Here is a 23161-nt window from a genome sequence, read left to right on the forward strand (position 1 = left end):
CGGAAATGTAAAGATCGGAATTATCAATAATTCCAAATGTATCATTGACGCAGACTTTTTCCAATCGAATATGTGCATAGGTATATTGCCTACGTGCCATGACCAACTAGGTATGTATTTATTTTTAAATGTGGCATTTTATGCATGTTAAAAATTTACTTATATGTATAGTTGGCTGGAAAACAAGTATCAGCCCACTTTCAACCTTTATGCTAATGAAGTATTAAAGGCTATTTATTTATTTATTTGCAAAGACTTAAACGCTGAAAAATTGGACAAAAAACCAATTAAATATTTACAAGTGAGGCAATATACATACATATGCTTTCTTTTACATAGATGAAGTGGATACAAAATAATAAATTTGTCTGTATGCTGATCCATATCTCACCGACGAGTATATATGAAGTACGAAGTTTCCAGCAAGATTTGTCGAAATTTGGGGCATTCTCTAAAAAATCTAATTATTCCCTCTGGTTTAAAAACTAAGATGCCGAAGCTTTATGTGTTAATTCTAATTATCCTGGCCCAAAGAATGGTCAGTAGTGCAAAGAAAGATAACAATTACAGCGTTGGCATCCCAATTAATTTTCTTCAAGGCGTGGAAAACTGCGACATCCAAATTTTGTATGATGTAATCCACTCAAACTACTTTGCCTTCCTTTACGATTCTTTATTACCTAGGACTATCTTATTCACAAAAATTTATAAAATACAAAACGTTTCCAGAATTGAAAATTCTATCTTAAATATTTTCAAAAGCCGCCCTTCGTATTACAAAATTAGCATTTGGATTTCAAAGAGATTAAGTCATACAGAAGAGAAGCATGGATTCGACGGGTCAGCGAAATTTACAGGGTGGCTGGAAGTTTGTACCAGCTTCCATTACGGGTTCCGATGCGATACATGCGAACATAACAAAATGTATGGATACAATTGGAATTTTTTAGGTTCAACAAAAAATGTTTATCCGATTGTCCCCACGAACATGAAGTTGGTCGAGGTATTGACGACTTTGGGTATATACGATAACCGGCCTGAAAATTTCATGGTTGCCATAATCTCTGAAGGAAAGCGTGAAGCTTTTGCGAAGCTGTGCATAAAACGCAACGGACTCGAAATTAAAAAGGCAGGGAACTATAAATGCTTCAATAAAAATAAAGACAATATTTCATTTCACTTACACATTTCATTTACATTCATTTACACATGCAAATGAACTTAAGATATTTTTCTCACTATTTTTTCTACTACCTGAATTCTATTATTATTCCCAGGAATAATAAACAAGGTCCCTAAAAAGGGGAAATTTTAGTGAGGGAGTGCAATCACAACTAATAAATAAAATTAGATTTGAGAATTTTTGCATCACCGCTCTCGGTACCATTTTTACTGGATGCAGTATAAATTTTTCTTTGCATACGCATGAATTCTTAGTTTTATTGAATAAATTGAGGAAGGAATACATTTTTACTGTGTAGTGAACGAGAAGTGGGTTAAATTAACTGAGGTAGATATGTAAGATATGATGGCTAAATAATTATGAGCTACGTATTTGTTTAAAAAAATATACAAATTTCAATTTGATATATTAATTTGGCTACTCTATGCAAAATCATCGAACCTTTTGAGGGAGCAAGTGTTCTATTTAAACGATTAATGCTTCCAGTAATAAAAATGGTACCGAGAGCGGTGATGCAAAAATTCTCCAATCTAATTTTATTTATTAGTTGTGATTGCACTCCCTCACTAAGATTTCCCCTTTTTAGGGACCTTGTTTATTTATAACTTTTAATTGGGGAATTAGATTGTCCATTGGATGACTGCATTGCACTACCCCTTTTCAGTAGTTTGATCCGGAATAATTTTATTAAATTCTGGGTGTTTAAAATTGAATAAATCCGTTATTTCTTAACCGATTTATATCATTTTGGTCAAAATGTCCGGCCTAGATTACTAAACACCAAAAGACCTGATCTGGAGGTGCAAAACCAACAACAATTTCACGCAGTTTACCAAGCATGTTACAGAAACAATTAGTTATGCTGTTTACAGTTTTGAATGTAATTTGTTTTCAATTTATTAGTCTTGCGTCGTTGTCAATGGCAATGATTCGTAGCACGAGCAGGAATTTCTGAACTTCAAATTGGAATAACTAAGCCAATTCTTAACGGATTTTGATATATTTATACTTAAAATTTTCGGGATAAACTGCCCTACAATTCGTGAGTATCAAACTTTTGATAAAGTTTGCTAGTAACTAGCAATAATTACAAATGTGTTTCTAAGGCTACATTTTTGCCCATAATTCCGGTCAAGATCACGTAATCCCTTAGTCGGATCAGATCCCGTTTCTATATTATGTAACAATAATCGGTGCAAAATTTCATCAAAATCGGTTGAAAAATGACTGAGATATCGCAGATGGTCACTTTTTTGGGGTGGGTCAAATGCATACTTAGTAATTTTTTCGTTGTTAGGTATTTCCCTCACTAAGAATAATGCTTATGTGGAGACGCGATTGCTCTATCTTCCACTCTCTTGACTACATAAGTGGGGATATTTATTTAATTACATAATTAAGAAAATAATTGCTTAGAAATTTTGTGAAATGCTAGTGTGTTGACCCTGTACTAGTAAACTATTGTTAGTGACATTTGCAACTGCAAAAAAATTGTCGAACTTTTTACACGAAACTTAGATTTTGGTGAGTAATTTATCACTTGAAGAACAGTGAATAAATTGAATATTCTTATATGAATCTTTGTAATTGTAACAGAAAGTTTTTATTATAATTGTTATATTGCGAAAACGAATTACAAACTATATATATATACATTTCTAATTAGTCTAATTAGTTTCGGTAATTTATACTAATCCTACCCTTACATCTTGTCTTTCGATCTTGTCGTGAATTTATAATTAATAAGCGTTCTGACGACTATTATTATTATCTATGAAGTAAGAGTTAGAAAAAAATGTAGTTAGGTATTTATTATGCTTCTTATATAGTTATAGCATTTTGTGTCATGGTTTGCAAACCAGTTATTGTTAACTGATATCCATTTACACGTGAATAAAAGTTGAAATGAAATGAAATCGACTTTGTGTTAATTTTCGTAAATTTGTGTCAGGTCGCCAGAAAGCAATCAAAGGGGCGAATTAAATAAACACCCTTTAATTCAGAATTATCCATTTTGTTCTTAATGTGTTTCAAATTAGTCGGTATTGTAGCAACGATTACGACCATTCCTGGACAATCATTGCGGACAATCTGTCTTTTTCGAATACACCATGGAGGCGTTTTCCAATAATTAAAGTTTCCTAAAATGTGTACAATTTACACCTATGTAAAGACCGGGCTCGATACACTCGCTGAGAGAAGGTGGAGTTTGGATAACATCGAAACATGACACATAACAGAAAAACATACTTAACTATTTATGTCTATTATAGCAGTTATGTATGTGGACACATGGCACACTGAACAAACCCCTGCGAAAAATCGTCCCTGTGCACGCATATGTAGCATCACTAAATGGTAATAATGTTGGTCACAGGATGGTGTTAAATTGTCAAAGCGCGGTGATAAATTGTATGACCGCAAGATGATAAGTAAGTAAAGGAAATGATGGAAGAAATCTGAAAAAACGGATGGTCAGGCAGCCTGCCTGACCATCCGTTTTTTCTGGAAATCTGGAAATCAACGCCTGCCTGAGGCAGGCGTTGATTTCTCGGTATTATAGCTGATACCGCTGGATACTAAGGATAAGATCATACCGGCCAGTAAAAATTTGCTACCGATACATATGTCAGAAGTTTACTACCGAGCTATTATCAAAGGGTAATACTTATCAACACCATTGTAGCAGAGTAATATGCTAGAGTTCTTATGTACATTAATATGTACGAAATTGAGCGACCAAAATTAAATGGATTGACGTTCAAGGAACAATAAACTAGGAGCACTTACCGTACGACTTTTCAATATAATCTCCTGAGAGGTGGTCAGCCTGGATACTTTTGAAAGCTTAGAATTATGATGGAATCGTCGAAGATATACAATGGTTTTCACATATTTATTGATGTACATATACATATACATAAACCATAAGTTTTTGTATTCATGTATATGATTAAACAAACAAATTTTATAATTCGTATTTTTACAAATCTATTAAAATTTATAAAAAACAATTTTGTCGTCAAATTACCTAGCCTAGCAAAGTTTCAAAAGTAATGGGTAAATTGTCTTAATCTTAGGTGATTTTATTTGTAAATATAATATTACTAAATTTCACCCACGATATCCTCGTCCTAAAAAATTTACAATATATTTGAATAATAAATTTGTAACTTATGCAAATACCTTAAAAATTTTTATATTAAATTAAGACATACCCCGTCCTAAGCTGGAAACACCGTAACCTTCATGACAGAAAAAGGTGACAATTACAGTATTTATTAAATGTAGGATCCGATTTTATGAGTCGAGGCATTAAAATTAAAGACATTTTTACATGCATTTCTTATGTAAAAATGTCTTTAATTATAATTCCTTTTTCATAAATTAATGTGTAAGATTGTGGGGATTGGGGATTCCACCCGACGATCCCACCACTCGGCACACGGAAGCCAACGTGGCCGAGTTCGACTGTAAAAAGGAAGAACCTCTCTCCAGTCCAGACAGACCGGCCCGAGTGTTCCCAGCGTGAACACCTCCACTCTTCTCTCCACATTTTTCCCTGCACCACGCCGTCTGCGTGGCTGCCATCTTTAAAATAAATTCTCCTACCTAAATTAAGTTCCTAAAATTCATTTTGTAAGAGTAATAATTGCTAATGTGAGTAGTAAAGATTCTGAAACTCTTGTCAAGTGAAAATTACGAAGTATACCGCTATTGAACAGTTTATTCGGGTCATTGTTCATAAAAAATCGTACATTGAGTCGTGCTAGGTGCAGTTTAGTATAGAAACGGTGCATAAGTGGAAATCGGAGTAAAAAACAAGACAGTATTTCTAATTGCCAAGCGAGAGACAATTCATCCTCCTCCCCGTGCGTCGTAGCTCCCATCCGGCTACCCCCCTGTGGCCAGTGAAGGTGTCCCGTGATCAGAAGCGTGTCGCATCCGTCCCCCAAGGACCCTGACGTCCGGTACTCGATGAGACTCGCCCATATTCCCCTACCGAGCCCACGGCATCATCCTCTCCGCCCACAAGATGCGAATATGCGTGGTTAACAATGCGATAGATTAACATACATATGTATTAAGTTGGTAATAACTTGCTACCGGATAGGTAGTAGTTTGTTGCTGAGTGGTAAATTTTTCATTACCACAACACTACATTCAAAACTGTACTGTTCTTTATTACCGTGTCGGTATACATGTAGTCATGTAGTATGTACTAGAGCCAGCAACAATTTAATACCAGGTTTGCAAGAGTGTAGGAATTCGCCTTTATACCGCAACATTACTAAACGGTAATTCCCGTTATTACCATGCTTGTAAGTAGTGCATGTATTTAGGACACATAGGAACCACAAACTTACATATGTATGTACATACATATACCAATCCGTAGTAATTTAATAAAAGTTTTCTAAGAGTGTATAAATACTGTAAAATTTGTGATTTTACCTCTATTCCCACGCTCCCTCCGTCCCCAAGTATTCCGCCACTGGTTCCCCGATTACCTTAAAACGTTAATAATTCATTACATTTATTTCGTACTATTAGTCTTTTACATACAATTTGATAAAACTGATAAAATGTGGTTGAACTCTTCGTTTTCACATAAGAAGTAGAATATTTCAACTGGTTTCTGTTTTATCGATGAAAAAGACGAGAAGCCAAATTTTCAACCTGACCAGAATTATACTACATACGAAATTAAATTACAAACTTAGTAAAAAAAGAGTAAAAATGTAGGGAAATGACTTTCTGTGATTTCTAGTTACATACATATTTACTTGTTTAAACTGATATCTATGCCATTGAATTAAAAGATGACTTGATTTGATTAATAAAATTTCAACTTACGCGGTGCACGCTTTTCCCTGCGTAGAACGAGGTCTTGGTCATATCCGGTAATGAAATCTTCACTACCCGTCATACCTCCACCCTGAAGAAGAAGAAGTTGAGAGTCCTCCTCGTCTTTTTTGAAGGTTTCCCTCTCCAACGAAGCAACAGATAGCGATACCACCCCCAAAATTAAAAACGTCGTCAAATTTATTTTATTCATTTTCCTCCGTTTAGACGAAAATATGAAAAACAAGACTGGTACAAATATTTAGAAATGAAATTAATGTGTGCAATTTTGTGAAAAGATGCAGCTATTTATATGAATGGATTGATGTCTGCAGTGCGAAATGTCGTTAAAGGAACCTGCATATATTACGTGGTCAAGAAAAATGCAGATTTTTGAGCATCCACCTAATTCCTATCCTACTCAGATTAAAAGTATTTTAAATAGTCGATCCGAAACCATCCACCCATATGATTTTGATGACGTTATGCATGGATGTATAATTTTCAGAGCACGTGGCGTTACCGGGTAATCGTGACGGTGATTTTCTGCACACTCTAAATAAAAGTTGTGTAAAGTTTCTTCAAGGTTTAGCCAAATAGAGGATGACACGACAACTTAGACAGCGTATTGTATATACATTATCCAATTGTGGGGTCATATTTTTCTTAAATGGAGCGATAGTTACTGCAGAAAAAAATCATCTAAGTTAGGAGTCACAACAGTTTTGAAAAGCTTAATTTTTTTAGTGTGCGTACTTGGCTGCACGACTTTTTACTCGTGAAGAATTAATGAACACTGGAATACCTGGAATTTAGTAACCATGCAGTATTCCATTCAATTGAAGTTCTTACTACGAATTGTGAACCGGTTTGTTTGTACGTATCTACAGATTTACATAAACAAACTTCTACACAATATGTAAATCGTGAAGAAGTGACGGCCTGTCCAGAATTTAAATGAAGCTATCATCTCATTAAACTTATATATGTATTACCAGCGGGTGTACAAACCAAATTACGACTAAAAGTTGAAATCATTACGGAAAACTGTGAAACATTTGTTGTCTCAATTTGTTAGCTAAAATTGTACTCAGAGTTATGAAAGGTGTGGATTTAATTCGTTCCGATTTCTCTTGACAGTATTGGCAAAGTAGTAACTTTAAAAGTGTGAAAACTTTGTTTATCAGAGATACATTGCTAATTAGTCTTTCGGCAATTTATAGTAATCATGCCCTTAATTCTGGTCATTTGAGTTTGTGCTAATTTTCGGCAGGTTGCCAAAAAATCGGGACGAATTAAATAAAGACCCTTTAATTCAGCATAATGCATTCTTTTCACAATTTGCTTCTATTTAGTCGGTATTACAGTAATGATTATGACCATTTCCTGCCCATGTTGGACGGACAATCTGGCGTTTTTGAGTAGACCATGGAGACGTTTTCCAATAATTTATGTTTCCTAAAATGTGTACAATTTAGAACTATGTCAATACTATCCTCAATACGCGCGCTGGGAGAAAGTGGAGTTTGGACTACATCGAAATATGACACATAACAGGAATACATACTTAACTATTTATGTCTATTAGCAGTTATGTTACACATGGCACTCTTAAAAAATCCGGTTCATACACATGTGTGTAAGATCATCTAACGGTAATAATGTGTGTCACCGCATGGTGTTAAATTTTCAAAATGCGGTGATAAATTGTGTGGTCGCATGATGATATAAGCCAATGCAATGCAGGTACACTTTGAAATCTGGAAAAATACCAATGGTCAGACATGCGTTGATTTCTTGGGACATATTATACATAGCTGCTACCGATGGATACGAAGAACCGGTCATTAAAAATTTGCCACGGACACAAATGGCAGAAGTTTATTACCTAGCTATTTATCACCACAGGTTATTACTTATCAACACCACTTTGGTAGAGTCATCAATATGTATGTAAATGAATACTACCTAATACTGTTTCAATAATATGTAGATTCCTAAGAGTGCACTCTTTTTGCCCTTCATGAAGAGAACAAATAATTCGTAAACAGTATTACGCATTCCAAAGAAAAGATCCTTTTCAGATTACGGATTATTTAATTGTGGTAACCCCTCCTATTCGAACGACTGAAAACAAAAACAAATGTCTGGATAAGTACATAATTGCTACATTAATATCTTGGATGTCCTTTAGGCAACTCGGGCTTAAATTGAGGTTATCAGCTTTTCCGTTTCCACTAAACTATTATTTACATACCCCTTTTAGCAGGACATATATTTTAATTGGTATGAAATAAGACGTACAAATCGAGCGGATATGTATCATTTCTATGTTCATAATATTAAGCTTGTGCCTGTCCCTTCCACGTGGGACGAGTACATAATGACCGACGAGTAATTAACTGACAGATTGTACCATGAACATTGGCATTAATTGGACCCATTTCCTTTCTTTAGAATGGATAGAAATCTTTACAACTTCTTTGAAAATGTTAATTCGTTCTGCTTCTGGGTCCTTGTGCACTCTTAAAAATAATGTTATACTTTTGAGAAGTAATTATAAGTATGTACATTCTGAATGCTAAATATTGTTAAGAAAACTACATTAACACTAAATCCAGAGTAGCGTAAACTTGATAAATGGTATCATTTATGAATATAAATTTGGTATAATTTTCTTAATATGTATACATTTCTGAGCGTATTTAACTAGGTATTTACTTTGCAAGAGGTAACATTATTTTTAAGAGTGCATAATCACTCGGGTTAATTTTGAATATAAGTAGCTGTAAGTCGTATCAAATTTCTAGGTTCCTATTCGAACATTTGAGAGACGCAGTTTGCCTACAAACCAATTACCAATTTTATTATATCCAGTTTTTCAAAAATTTCATTCAAAAATGTACACGACGCAATTTTACACTTTGATGGTACGTCATCTCGGTCTTTGTCGTCTCCTTAAATGCGTTCCGGCCAAGTATGACGCAAATTTGAAGAAAATTGTGCCCATCGATAACCCCCGAGATATCAAAATCTTTCGAATTCAATGCATCATTTCGCTAGTGTACACGACTGCAATGTTTCTGAATTTGTGCGTTGGACCGCTCACGATTCCGAAAAAGTTTCAAGGCGTGAGTTTCTTCGGAATTTATTTCCTTTTGTTATTCTGCAAGTGGAATTATCACCTGGACATCGCACCGATTCAGGTGCTCAATTCGTTCGTCCAGTTTGAGAAAGGGCTTGTAAAAGGTGGGTAACATACATATAGCTGATTAAAAAATATTTACTCAGGTTAAGAATTTGACAAAAATTATTCATACGTTATGCATTTATTCAAAGTTTTAAAACAAATCAGTCATCATTTTTTATACATTTAATATCAAATTTTCCTTATTAATATTTAGTATGAAAAATGAGTCATGAATAAAATTTTGTAATCATTCTTAATGAATACGAAATGAAGAAATATTTATGCAAAATTCATTCATTCAAAACTTGTGACAAAAATTATTCATGCAGTACATATTCATTAGTTTATTGAATAATGAATGACGCATGAATTCAGTATCTATTGAGTAAATAAGTTTGAACAGGTTAGCCAATAGCTGCTCCTGGGGCTTATTAATATGGACATTTTTAAAGTTTCTTAAAATTTTTTGTCAGGTCATGAAACTTTCAAAGTTTCCACACAATCTCAACTCATGGTGTACTTCATGGAAATCCTTCACTATTCGGTTATGGCCTTTGCGGCTGGCGTGTTCTGCCTCCTCCTCTTGGATCCATGTTTCCCGCCCTTCCTTCTATCCATGTCGAGGCAGTGTGAGATCATCAGATGGACGAACTTTGGCCCAGAAATTCTCATCCTCGTGTTCGAAACATGGATGGCGGCGCAAGCCATGTACTCTGGGTCGATGTGGGCCTTCTACATCCTATTCGTGGGGATCTCTTGTATTCTAAATTATCTCCAAATTCTGAACAGGTAATGAAATAGGCAGGTTGAAAAACTGTGGTTGTACATATGTAAACTAGTTTCACAAGTCAATACTGATTTGGTCATATTTTTCCCGTCAAATTTTTAAATGTGTGGAAATCCTTCGTCTGATAATCTTTGGAAATTTCTAAGGATTTTCTATAAATTACAACACAGAGGATTTCGACAAATTGTGCATATTTCCTCAAATTCTACAAAATTATGTTTACAAATACTACGTTTGTTCTACATGCAAATTTTATAAAAATTTTACCAATTATTTTTTTTGGAAATTTAGTAAATTTCCTACAAATTCAACGTACTAATCGTCAAAAGATTTTGTAAAAAATGTTACCGATATCTTTTTCTTAGTTCTGCATTTTTTTCTACAAATTTAACCTATTTTCCGCACGTTTCCTAAAAATTGTACCTATGTATTTACTTAAAAAAACTTTGGAAGGGACCTCATTCTCTAAAAATTATGTGCTAATTCATTTTTCTCCATCTTCCCCTAGTATTAACCGAGCAAAACAAGTATTGCTAGGTAATTATGTTTAATATATGTCTTTTACTAGTAAAATGACCCACGCAAAAAACCTGGTGGAGCATAAACTGTGCATCCGAACGTATCGACAGGTGCACATTTTGGAGAAAATGTTCAACGGATTCCTTATGGCGAGAATCTCCCCCGTTGTGGTCACAGTCATACCGGCGATTCAAATTATCGCGCAATACGTGTCCGTAACGATGCATGACCAAATCGCGATGCCGGGCTTTCTCATATTTCCCCTCTTCATGGTGGACGGATTTACGAATGATGTGCTCGTCTTCACTCTCGCTTCGTGGATCAATTCCAGGTCCAAGGAGCTTTTGGAGAAGTATGGGGGGAATATGAGACACATGGCGGGAGGGAAGGGGAGGACATATCTGAGGAAAGAAATGAGGTCATTGAACTGTCTTAAATTAAAGTTTGGGTCAAATTTTATCGATCGTGGGACTCCTCTGATCATTCAAAATTTCTGTTTGGCACAAACCATGCAATTAATTATGATAAGGTCATCGCGATAAGAGCAAGTTGGAATAAAATACATAATTAGAATAATTATTTAATCCAATTTTTAATTTTAAGTAATTTCTAATCTAATCTAAGTTTAACATTGACTAATTTCATTTAATTACCAATAAAAAATTGAATTAAAAAATTAAAATTATTAAAATGTATTAAAGACTTACGTCTTCATTCAAAATTCATTGATTTGCTAAACAAAAAATTCATTCATTATTCATTTAGTGTGAACATGAAAAGTAACATTTATTCGTTATTAATTTTTCTTAATCGTTTGATCGCACATTCGCCTTTTTACAAAAATATAAGAGTTTCTAAGCATAACCTATACATGTATTATGCATAATGTGAAAATTAACTAATGAATAAACTTTTTCTTCAATTATGCATGCAAAGGAATAAATATTTATTGAACAGTCTATAAATTTAGCTTATTCATACAAATTTAAACAGTTGTACATAAATTTATGCATATTTGTATAAATAAATTGCATCACAATTTTAGCATGCAAATTTGCCGATTACAGACTAATTAAACTCCAATCTAGGGAATTAAGTATCTAACAATCCCATACCTGTTTATTTTCATTCATGTGATTGATTATGTATGATAGGGCATGAAAATAAATTTCCTGTGATTTTAATGAAAATGAGTGAAAGATTCGAAATAAATGAAATGAATGAAATGAAATGAATTTGATAGAAAATAACTGAATGTGAACGATGTAACTGATTTTTTAATGAAAAAATTATTTTAAACAGGTATGTATGACCATTTTATAATTATTTCATACAAATTATTACATTATTCTTAATGTATTCTTTTGCCTATATTTCTTGCTAAATTTAAGTGAGGATTATGAACGTTAGGAAAAAGTTTGGCTAACTTGATAGTCAATTGGATTGGATGGATAGGTAATATCCAATTTGACAATTTTTGAAATTGGCGTGTCACAATTCGGAAATATTATATTGTATAATTCAACGCCGTAGGCATTCTCATACGGTTCTGCGTATAACCTCGAGAACATGCTGTATTCGAAGTGGCGAAGCTGAGGGAGGTAGACGTGCAAATTTTTGGGTGCCTGAAAAAGAAAGGTGAAATGAATTTATGATTTACGTCCCAAAATTACTTTAAATTGCAAAAGTTCGATGTACAATAGAATCCTCCTTGAAGCTACACCTGGATTTTGTAGGAGCGAGTTATATCAAAAAATCAAGTAAAAAATTAGCAACCGAGTTCTCACGTTCGTCTTGATTGGGAGAAAAATACTCAAAATTGAGCTTTCCCGCCCAAAGTTTTCTTAAAAACGGAAACACATGTAAGTGCCACGTGGATCCAGATCTTTGGCTGGATTTTTTTATATAACTCGCTCCTACAAAATCCCGTTGTAGTTTGAAAAAAGGTCCCTTGTCAGTTTATACCTTAAACAAGTCTCCAATTTCGAATAAGTTGATTGTTATCTTAAATTTTCCCAGATGCTCAAATTCCTTTCTACGGTACTCCTTTTCTTCATGGGCTGTCACAAAAATTGTTACTTAATATGCCAAAAATTCATAAAATTTCTTTAATCTCTTACTTGTCACTTGGTCTCGAACCGAAAGCATCTTCAGTCTCGGAAGTGGTGGGAGTTTAAAATCTGGACCGTACGCGATGAGCCACACGATCTCCAATGTTTCTTTAAACTTGTCTAAAATTAGTAGCTCAACATCGCCCACGACACGTAGCGACACTTTTTTGAGCTTTATATTTAATCTCAGATTAGTCCGGTTTTTCTCTTCCGTGATTTTACATTGATTCACAGGAAATCCTGGGCATCCAAGTTGGTCCAAATTGGATAAAGCTTTTCCGCTAGGATCACTCGTAGCGAGGCTTAAGGTGAGCTTCGATGAGTTATTCCCGCGCATCTTATTCCGCCCCATGTGTCATGTTTCCTTAGGAAGAACTCGAAATTAACTTTCCGGCATTAATAATCAATGAAATTTAAATATTATTACTTAAAAATATTCTATATTTTTGACTTGACAAAAATGTAGGTTAAATTTGGAAAAAAATTCCCTTCCTGTGAGGGGCAGTAACCTACTTAGGAAGGAATATGTTTTCCAAAAATCTAATCTACAATTTTTTTAAGTTAAAAATATAGAATATTTTAAAGTAATAATATTTAAATTTCATTGAATGCTAACGCAGAAAGTCAATTTCAAGTTCTCTGTAAGGAAACATGACACATGGGGCGGAATAAGACGCATGGGAATGACTCATCGAAACTTACCTTAATCCCTCCATAAAGTCTTCGATGGGACCACTATTCGTAAGGTTTTTTAGGTTAACAGCTTTTCTAAAGATGGTGGGCAGCACGTGGGAAAACTTGTTGGTTGTAATATCGTATCCATATGGACCCAGATTCACGTGGAATTCTCGAACACATGACCAATTTACGAGACTCGTAACTGGGAAAGAGTCCACGTCAAAGTCATCTTCCACAAAAAAACTCATGTGCATGTGAAGCGACGTAAGATTGATTGTGGTAGTTAGTAAATTACGAAAAAATGACCAGATTTGGCTTTGGGGTGTTTCATTAGTTACACGCCACATGTGATTAAGAGCTAGTCGGTCACAATGGAAGCCATGGTTTTGAAAAAAATTGGCAATATTTCTCAAAAAAGCTTGAAACAAGTCGTACGACCATGTCTCACTCGTCCCGTGCGAGATAGTAGTGAAAATTTTAAAGTTTCGGTGCAGGTAGTGCGGATAGGATGCAATGTATGAGGATAGTTCGGGCCCATTACATCGTTTAGATGAGTCAAATTTAATGACAGCCAGACTTCGAAAACGTGGACCGGACAACTTGACCCAGTCGTGGTTAACTTGCCGAGCGATTTTTAGGTCCGAGAGGTTTAAATATGTGAATATGTGGTCGATTATCTATAAAGGATCATTAAGTGTCGTCGAGAGATTTACATAATTATTTTTTATGAATATATGACCTCTTAAATGATAATGAATTTGCATGACATGATAATACGATTTTATGTATTGATTTGAGACTGGTTCAAGTAGGGAAATTTAAACCAGGCTCCAGCCAGTCTCGCCTTAATTGAAAGTTGTCCGTATTTATCTCTCATTTTTTGTATTTTTATTTCAATTTCTGACCTCTCCTTCCCTCCTCTTTTAATTAAATTAAAGTTCAAGGTGTTTTCTGTCATTGGTCAAGAGGAGGAGAGGAGGGTGTTCCTTTTGTAAAAGAAGCGTTCTTTTTTGGTAATATTCTCTGGAACAATTGTGCAAAGTGAACAGTGTCACTCCAGCTACGAGAACAACAACACATATTTTCCCCTCGTCCTCTACACTCTAAATTTGTAATTGGCTTTTGTGTAATAATAAATGACACCACCACAGTAACTATTGTGACCACACCGCCGCCTTATTTACGCCTCACACGGTCACGTTTCGCCCATCGCCAGTTACACAAAATTCACACCACACGCACAGAAACATACATTTCTCTTGTTTAAAAAACTACATTAAGCAAGAAAGAAATTGTTCGAGTTAAATGAGCTACAATATGAATATGATCACAATTAGATTTGTATTCTAATATATTACTAACACTGAAACCTTTTTTCATGCAACACCAGGCTTGTTCAACAAGTTATATCAAAAAATCAAGCCAAAAATTCAGAATCAAATGGATGCCCTGATCATTTCGTTGAAAGGCCAATTTAAAGAAAAATATTGGCAGCAAAGTTCAATTTCTTAGTAAATTTTCTCCTCTTCCTTTACCCTTGGGTAGTTTGACCACCAATAATTTTCTTCAAAGCGATGATAAGCGCTATATGCTTCCTACTTTTTGCCTTGATTTTTCGATATAACTCGTTACCAAATCCCTGTCTAACTTGAAAAAAAAACTTCAAATGTTAGAAATCCTCAATGAGTTACCGTAAAACCTCTATTTATAGCCCTATTCTAATTATAGCCGGTCTCCAAATATAGCCGGGTCTAGAGACCAAGATTTCAAAATTTTAGCCGGGTCTCTAATTATAGCCGGATCCCTAATTATGGCCGGGTATCTAATTATGGCCTGTCTTGCCCGCTGTGTCTTCGTTCATAGCCCATTCAAGAAAAATGTTACACATTATGCTAATCAAAGAATAATTGGAACAACTAATTTTTACCTATTAATTTCAAGTTAATAATGGATATAATAATAAAAGAAATTAAAAAAAAACTGTTAAATTTCGTTTAAAGATGTAGATTTAAAGTGATTGGGTCACTGCTGGCATGTCTGGCTAAATTAGAAAACTCAAATTGAGTCAACATGAATTATACGTTATTTTATAACATCTAAAATTTTGGGCGTAACAAAATTTAGCCGGGTCTCTAATTATAGCCGGTCTCTAATTGTAGCCGGGTCCGTGACCCTCAGTTTTGGAGTTTAGCCCCGGCTATAAATAGAGTATTTACGGTACCCTAAAAACTAATGTGAACTGAATGTCTTCTCTAGCAAAAATAATAAATGGCTCATCTAAAGAGTCAATTCCATCTCATAAATACACGTACATAGTAGTATATATTATGTACATACATGCATGTGCATATTATGACTACAGACTTTTGTTTTCATGAAAATGAATTGATGAGAAATGACCTCAAAACAAAAATTTGTCAAATCAACACCGCCGGTGTCACTATATATATAACTCAACCGCCTTGGTTACAATTGTGATTCCGAGTGGTAATGAAATTTTTTCGTCCGGTCATAACATTATAACTACCGGTATCAAAACCATCATAACTCGAATTCAACATTTTAACCAATGCGGTTAAGTCATATATGTAGTGACACCGGCGGTGTTGATTTGACAAATTTTTGTTTTGAGTGTGGAAAGAAAATTAGGAAATCCACCCCAAATATCTACGTAACTCCACTGAAGACACATAGTAATAATGTGGCTTATATGTAAAACGTAGCTAACCTCAGGGGGAAGAATGCTGAAGGTGTCTCCGGGCTGAAGAATTTCTTCACAAAGTTGTATTTCATTTCCGTTTTCCATTTGTTGGTTAGTTTCCATTTTAGTTTCCCCTTATCGTATCCTGTGGACCAATATTTTCAGAATATATAGCAAACGAGATGACTAGCACAAATACATATGTAATTTCATTACACATATATTGAACTACTCTTCTGGGGTCGGGCATGAAGAATGTGACAATTTCTGCCTTACAAATAAATATTGTGTAACATTTACAACCTGTGCAAATATTTAGTTAATATCTTATCTGTTCAGATTTATTCGTCAGTGCGATTATGAAGATGAGTGACGACGAACTTTTGCCTAGCAAATGAATTTATTAATTTGATCTTAATTTGATTTGACAGGTATGTATGCCGGAATACAGTTAAATTAAGTATCACGATTAAATAATTTTAAGGGTTAAATTTAACGCCCCACTTATTAAGATGAAATTTGCCACTTGATAAGATGATACCTCCCACTGGCTGAAATTTGCCCCATTTATGATTTTAGAGCCACTTAATTAGCTAGTGGTTGATACTTAATTAGATGAATCCCCACTTCGACTAAAGTATTCGAAAATTTCGTCCAAGGTATATACAACATCTTATTATTGATAAGTCCAGACATGTAAAATGAAATTAAAGCAAATATATTACATAACAATTAGATCTTTTCGAGCTCTGGCAACTCTACCCCTTTTGCGTTTTTGCCCCAGGGGTACTGTTTTAGCTTCAGGACGAAGTTCATAAAGCTTCTCCTGAATTGCAAGCCGCAAGATGTGCTTGCATGTATACTCTTTTAAGTAAATAGGGCAGGTGCAAGTCGATTGGGTCCAATCAGCAAGGCTGAGCTTCACCATCCACAATCCTGTAACATAACTGTGATAAGTGTCAAACGATCTCCACGAAGTATTCTCATTTAGCCTGAAATACTTTTTTATATCCTCTTCCTTTAGGGGTGGTTGATTAGAGGCAGAAATAAGTAAACACGAATATTGTTGTCCTCTTTTCGGTAGCTGCTGCTAAATCCAAAACCTGTATTGCACAACGACAATTACTTTTGAAGGTAGACTCACTAATAGTGAAACTCCACGGTACAATGTCAAACCTCGTAAAGGCACACTTATTTATTTAAAATGTATGACCTGTGTGCGAATTATATTTGTAAAAGTTTTGACACGAACACTAAGAATCAAATCATGGAAATTATGAGAAGTTAATAAACCAAAGAAAGAATTTAAAAAATTTTCCAATACTCCATTCACAACGCTAAAGAGAGAGACTAATGCCTTTAATTGGACACAATTAAAAGACTATGGACTACATACATACGTAAACAAATAACAATTAATAATTTAAAGGAGAATTCTCGGACAACATGATTGAAGGAATAAAATTGATTTATTTTCGAGCTTTCGACACAGCACTCGTGTCATCATCAGGGATAAAATTATCTGGAAATCAAAACATGACATGCTTCACAAATGAGAGTCACAATAATTGTTGTTTATAATTGTTATAACAATTAAGAAATATAGGACATATAATTTTTTGAGCTGGTATTTTATTTATTTATGTATGTGCAAAAAATTCACATTTGCATACATATACATATTTACATTACATTCGGCTGGTGGCTCATTTTGACGAATATATATTTTTGTTAACCATGATACAAAAGTTAAACGTATAAATATACACGTCACCATATTTAAATAAATACGTATTTTATAATAAACAACTAATAAATAGTAGCAGATACGTATCATAAATATTGAAATAATTTGAATTTTGTATTACACTAAAAATAAATATTATCTAAATAAATAAGTTTTTATTTATTACTTTAAAGAAGTATTTAAACTAAAATTAGAATGTAACTCTAAATAAATATGTGCCAAGCCCTAGAAAAGTTAGGCAATAAATAAATCAAACATACAAATAATTGAGTTATATACGCTATGGGCCTTGGAGGACTTAAAGAGGTGCAAAAACAAATGATAATTTGCAGATAACTAAATACATAAAGAGAATCCACTAAGGTTTTTGACTGCCCCGTAAAAGGCGCGCTAGGCGGGAACCCAGCCAAATTAAATTTCGAAAAAATTATTTTTGAATAGACCAAGTTATAAGCTTTCCATTGACATATGTCACCAATTACTGAGTCATGGCTAAGACTAGAAAAACTTGGGTTGAAAGGCAAGAGTTGAAAAAAGTGTGATTGAGTTTCACAAAAATCGAACAAACTATGATTCTAAAATCACTTGGCAATTTTTCAAGCAAGAAGGTATTCCTCATTCAAATGTCAACTCTTACATAAAAAAGTACGAGGAATCCAATGAACTCAAATTCAAAGTCCCTACTGGTCGACCTGCAAAGCTAGCAACGACAAAAGTCAAAAATTGCATTAAAAAAATCAATAAAAATCGTCCATCAACGACAATGGCTGCAGCGGAAAGGAAGGTCAACATTTCAAAAAGCTATCTAAGCAAAATCAAAGTCCATAAACTAGGGATTGTAGCCAGGGAAAAAAAACCAGCACCAAATTACAAACCAATACAAAATGAAATGATTCATATGTGATGCAAGAAATAGTTGAAGAAAATTCGGGGAAACGTGGTCATCATGGACGATGAGCCCTACGTCACAGCTGACCCTTCAAATCTTCCAGGAAGGCATTTTTTCCATACATTCAACCCCTGTGAAGTAAAATATGAAGACAAAGTCCAAAAGGAAGACCAATTCCCAAAAAAAGAAGACTTTGGCAACGCATTTCTAGAATTGGTCATGTTTCCGATCCCGTCATTTTGGAGGGTACTGTAAATCAGGGGGTTTATCTTAAATCATGAATTAACGTGAGACTCCATGAGTCAAAGCCTACGTCATAACAATGACGTCATAACGCCAAAAATCAGCACATTTTAAATTATTTCTCAGCTACCAGAAGGAATTTGAAAATTCTGCCCATTGATATTATAGATAATATTATTGTTGTCCTACTCGAACAAAAAATTCAATATTTCAGTGGTTTTTGAAAGCTGAGGTACAAAAAGTATGTAAAAAGCATAAGACCACCTTTTATATTAAATTTGTACCTCAGCAAAATTGGCTTGTAGAAATGGAAAAATTTCAACAGGATCTCATTAATCAGCTTATTGTCTATAACTTCACTGGGCAGAATTTCAAAATTCGATTTCTAAGTCTCGATAAATTAGTTTGAAATTAATGAAAATGGCTGTGAATTTAATGTATGTAAAAGTATGGGAGAACTGTGAAGATTTCTGCTGTGTGGAGTTTGTCCAACTTGAAGGACGTACGTCCGCGATTACATTACCCGAATGAGCCGAATTATTTTATTATTTAGCATCAGTTATTTTTACTTTGGCGTTCAAATTATTCAATTTCGTATGATTTCTACGCCAAAATAAAAATAACTAGTGCTAAATAATAAAATGATTCGGCTAATCGGCTAATGTAACTCAAAGTCCAAAGCGGGATGCAAATTTTGCCCAGTTTAATTTACTCTATGATTTTTTGAGACAACTACGTCTTCGAACGTAACCTTAACTATTTATGTCTATTATAGCAAATATGTAGATACACACATAGCACACTGAAAAAACCGCTGTGTAAATCATCGCATATGTAGCATCATCAATAATGGTAATAATGTTGGTCACAGCATGGTGTTAAATTGTCAAAACGCGGTGATAAATTGTATGACCGCATGATGAAAAGTAAAGGTAGAAATCTGGAAGGCGTTTATTTCTCGGTATTATAGTTGCTACCGCTGGATACTAAGATTATACCGGTCAGTAAAAATTTACTACCGATGCATATGGCAGAAGTTTACTACCAACATGTTACCATGGGGTATTACTTATCAATACCATTTTGGTCAAATATTATTTCGATAATATGTAGACTCCTAAGAGTGCACTCTTTATTCACTTCATGAAGTGAACTTGAGCAATATTACGAATTCCGTAGAAAAGATCGTTTTCAGATTACGGATTATTTAGTAATCCCTCCTGAAACTGGGTATTCAAACGACTGAAAACAAAAACAAATGTCTGGATAAGTATATAATTACTACATCTTGGATTTGTAGATGCCTTTAAACAACTCGGGCTTAAATTGAGCTTATGTGCTTTTCCGTTTCCACTAAACTATTATTTACATACGCCTTTTAGCAGGACATATATTTTAATTGGTCTGAAATAAGACGTACAAATCGAGCGGATATCATTATTATGTTCATAATATTAAGCTTGTGCGTGCCCCATCCACGTGGGACGCGTACATATGTAATTAACAGACGAGTAATTAAGACACAGATTGTGCGGTGAACATTGGTTTTAATTGGACCCATTTCCTTTCTTTAGAATGGATAGAAATCTTTACAACTTCTTAAGAAAATGTTAATTCTTTCTGCTTTTGAGTCCTTGTGCACTCTTAAAAATAATGTTATAATTTTGAAAATAGAAATATGTACACTTTGAATTCTAAATATTGTTAAGGAAACTACGTACACTAAATCCTAAATCCTTGATAAATTGTATCATTTATGAAATGAATTTTGTGTAATTTTCTTAATACTTATGTATATATTTCTGAGCGTACTTTTTTAGTTTCCAAAAGGTGACATTAGTTTTAAGAGTGCGCAGTCACTTCGGTAAGTTTTGAATATAAGTAGTTGTAAGCTCCTATTCGAACATTTGCACAACACAGTTGCCTACAAACCAATTACAAATTTTATTGTATCAAGTTTTTCAAAAATTTCGTACAAAAATGTACACGACCCAATTTCATAATTTGATGGTACGTCATCTCGGTCTTTGCCGTCTCCTTAAATGCGTTCCAGCCAAGTATGACGCAAATTTGAAGAAAATTGTGCCCATCGATAACCCCCGAGATATCAAAATCTTTCGAATTCAATGCATCATTTCGCTGGTGTACACGACTGCAATGTTTCTGAATTTGTGCGTTGGACCGCTCACGATTCCGAAAAAGTTTCAGGGCGTCAGTTTCTTTGGAATTTATTTTCTTTTGTTATTCTGCAAGTGGAACTATCGCCTGGATATCGCACCAATTCAGGTGATCAATTCGTTCGTCCTGTTTGAGAAGTCGTTGGAAAAAGGTGGGTAACATTTCTAGATGTGTCAAAATTTTCAAAAACATATGACTTACATATAGCTGTTCAAAAAATAGTTCAAAATTCAGTTTATGAATTTGACAAAAAATATATATTATGCACTTACTCAAAGTTTTAAAACAAGTAATTTCTCATTTTTTATACATTTAATCTCAAAACTTCCTTATTAAATATGTAGCATGAAAAATGAGTTATGAATAAAATTGTGTACTCATTCTTAATGAATACGAAATGAATAAATATTTATTCTAAATTCATTCATTCAAAACTTTTGAAAAAATTACTCATGCACCACATATTCATTACTTCATTGAACAATGAATGCCTCATGAATTCAATATCTATTGAGTAAATAAATTTGAACAGGAGGTTAGCCAATAGCTGCTCCTGGGGCTTATTAATATGTACATTTTTAAAGTTTCTTAAAATTTGTTTTCAGGTCATGAAACTCTGAAAGTTTCTACACAATCAAAACTGATGGTGTACTTCATGGAAATCCTTCACTCTAAATAACTTTGATTAAAATTTACTCAATTTTTAGTAAAATTGCCACCAAAGCAACTATTGAGTAAAATTTACCCTGAGAAAGGTAAAATTTGTTCAAGGTTGAAAGATTTTTGCTCAACCTTGAGTAAATTTTACCTTTCTCGGGGTAAATTTTACTCAATAGTTGCTTTGGTGGCAATTTTGCTCAACTTTATTTACAGTGTTCACTATTCCGTAATGGCCTTTGCTGCTGGCGTGTTCTGCCTCCTCCTCCTGGATCCGTGCTTCCCGCCCTTTATCCTCTCCATGTCAAGGCAGTGTGAGACTATCAAATGGATGAATTTCGGTCCAGAAATTCTAATCCTCGTTTTCGAAACATGGATGGCGGCGCAAGCCATGTACTCTGGGTCGATGTGGGCCTTCTACATCCTCTTCGTGCGGATCTCTTGTATTCTAAATTATCTCCAAATTCTAAGCAGGTAATAAAATAGGTAGATTTTAAAAAATGAGGTTGTAAATAACGCACACTTCTCCACACTCTAAAAAACCCGGCAGCTACTTAAATTATTACCAGGCGGAGTATCTATAGATACTGGAATTTAGATATCAGGTTTCTTAGAGTATATTTTCACAGCTCGATTCTGATTTGTTAATATTTTTCCCGTCAAATTATTAAATGTGTGTAAATCCTATTTTTAAGGATTTTTTACCATTACATACGTATTAGAGGCTTTCGACAAATTGTGCATATTTCATAAAAATGCAACTAATTGATCTTTACAAACACTACGTTTGTTCTACATTTTTCTAAAAATTTTATCAATGTATTTTTTTTACAAATTTGGTATATTTACTATAAATTCATCATCGAAAGATTTTCTAAAAATGTTAGTAATGTATTTTTTAGGACTTCTGCATATTTGCTGCACGTTTTCTAAATATTGTACATATTTTCCTCAAAAAACTGTACAGCGAACCCCAAAAAAGTATGATAATTCCTCTTTCTCAACCTTCCCCAAGTATTACCCGAGCAAAACAGGACATTACTAATTATGTCTAATATATCCGTCTTTTACTAGCAAAATGGCCCACGCAAAGACCCTGGTTGAACACAAACTCTGCATCCGAACGTATCGACAGGTGCACATTTTGGAGAAAATGTTCAACGGATTCCTTATGGCGAGAATCTCCCCCGTTGTGGTCACAGTCATACCAGCGATTCAAATTATCGCGCAATACGTGTCCGTAACGATGCATGACCAAATCGCGATGCCGGGCTTTCTGATCTTTCCCGTGTTCATGGTGGACGGATTTACGAATGATGTTCTCGTCTTTACTCTCGCTTCGTGGATCAATTCGAGGTCAATGGAGCTGTTGGAGAAGTATGGGGGGAATATGAGACACATGGCGGGAGGGAAGGGCATATCTGAGGAAGGAA

General features: G+C 34.3%; 1 protein-coding gene and 1 long non-coding RNA gene across 2 annotated transcripts; both read right to left on the bottom strand.

The window, feature by feature from the left end:
- Positions 1-4060: 4060 nt before the first annotated feature.
- Positions 4061-6313, bottom strand: LOC110854994. Its single transcript, XR_002548396.2, has 4 exons — positions 6041-6313; positions 5639-5694; positions 4402-4428; positions 4061-4317 (listed from the first exon to the last, which is right to left on the bottom strand). It is a non-coding gene; the product is annotated as an uncharacterized LOC110854994 (long non-coding RNA).
- A 5595-nt stretch (positions 6314-11908) lies between these two features.
- Positions 11909-12972, bottom strand: LOC118437051. Its single transcript, XM_035855822.1, has 3 exons — positions 12645-12972; positions 12490-12584; positions 11909-12149 (listed from the first exon to the last, which is right to left on the bottom strand). Exons 1-3 carry the CDS (start codon positions 12970-12972, stop codon positions 11931-11933), a joined length of 642 nt encoding a protein of 213 aa, XP_035711715.1. The 3' UTR covers positions 11909-11930.
- Positions 12973-23161: the final 10189 nt, after the last annotated feature.

The sequence above is a fragment of the Folsomia candida genome, unplaced genomic scaffold (assembly GCF_002217175.1).
Source record: "Folsomia candida strain VU population unplaced genomic scaffold, ASM221717v1 Fcan01_Sc011, whole genome shotgun sequence".
NCBI lineage: Eukaryota > Metazoa > Arthropoda > Collembola > Entomobryomorpha > Isotomidae > Folsomia > Folsomia candida.

What these genes read in the sequence shown, in the direction of transcription:
- LOC118437051 (XM_035855822.1), bottom strand. Translation starts at nt 12,972, where the DNA reads ATGCGCGGGAATAACTCATCGAAGCTCACCTTAAGCCTCGCTACGAGT. An exon ending in GGTTCGAGACCAAGTGACAA is followed by an intron (nt 12,585 to 12,644) that starts GTAAGAGATTAA and finishes TTTTTGTGACAG; the next exon opens with CCCATGAAGAAAAGGAGTAC. An exon ending in AAATTGGAGACTTGTTTAAG is followed by an intron (nt 12,150 to 12,489) that starts GTATAAACTGAC and finishes TTTCTTTTTCAG; the next exon opens with GCACCCAAAAATTTGCACGT.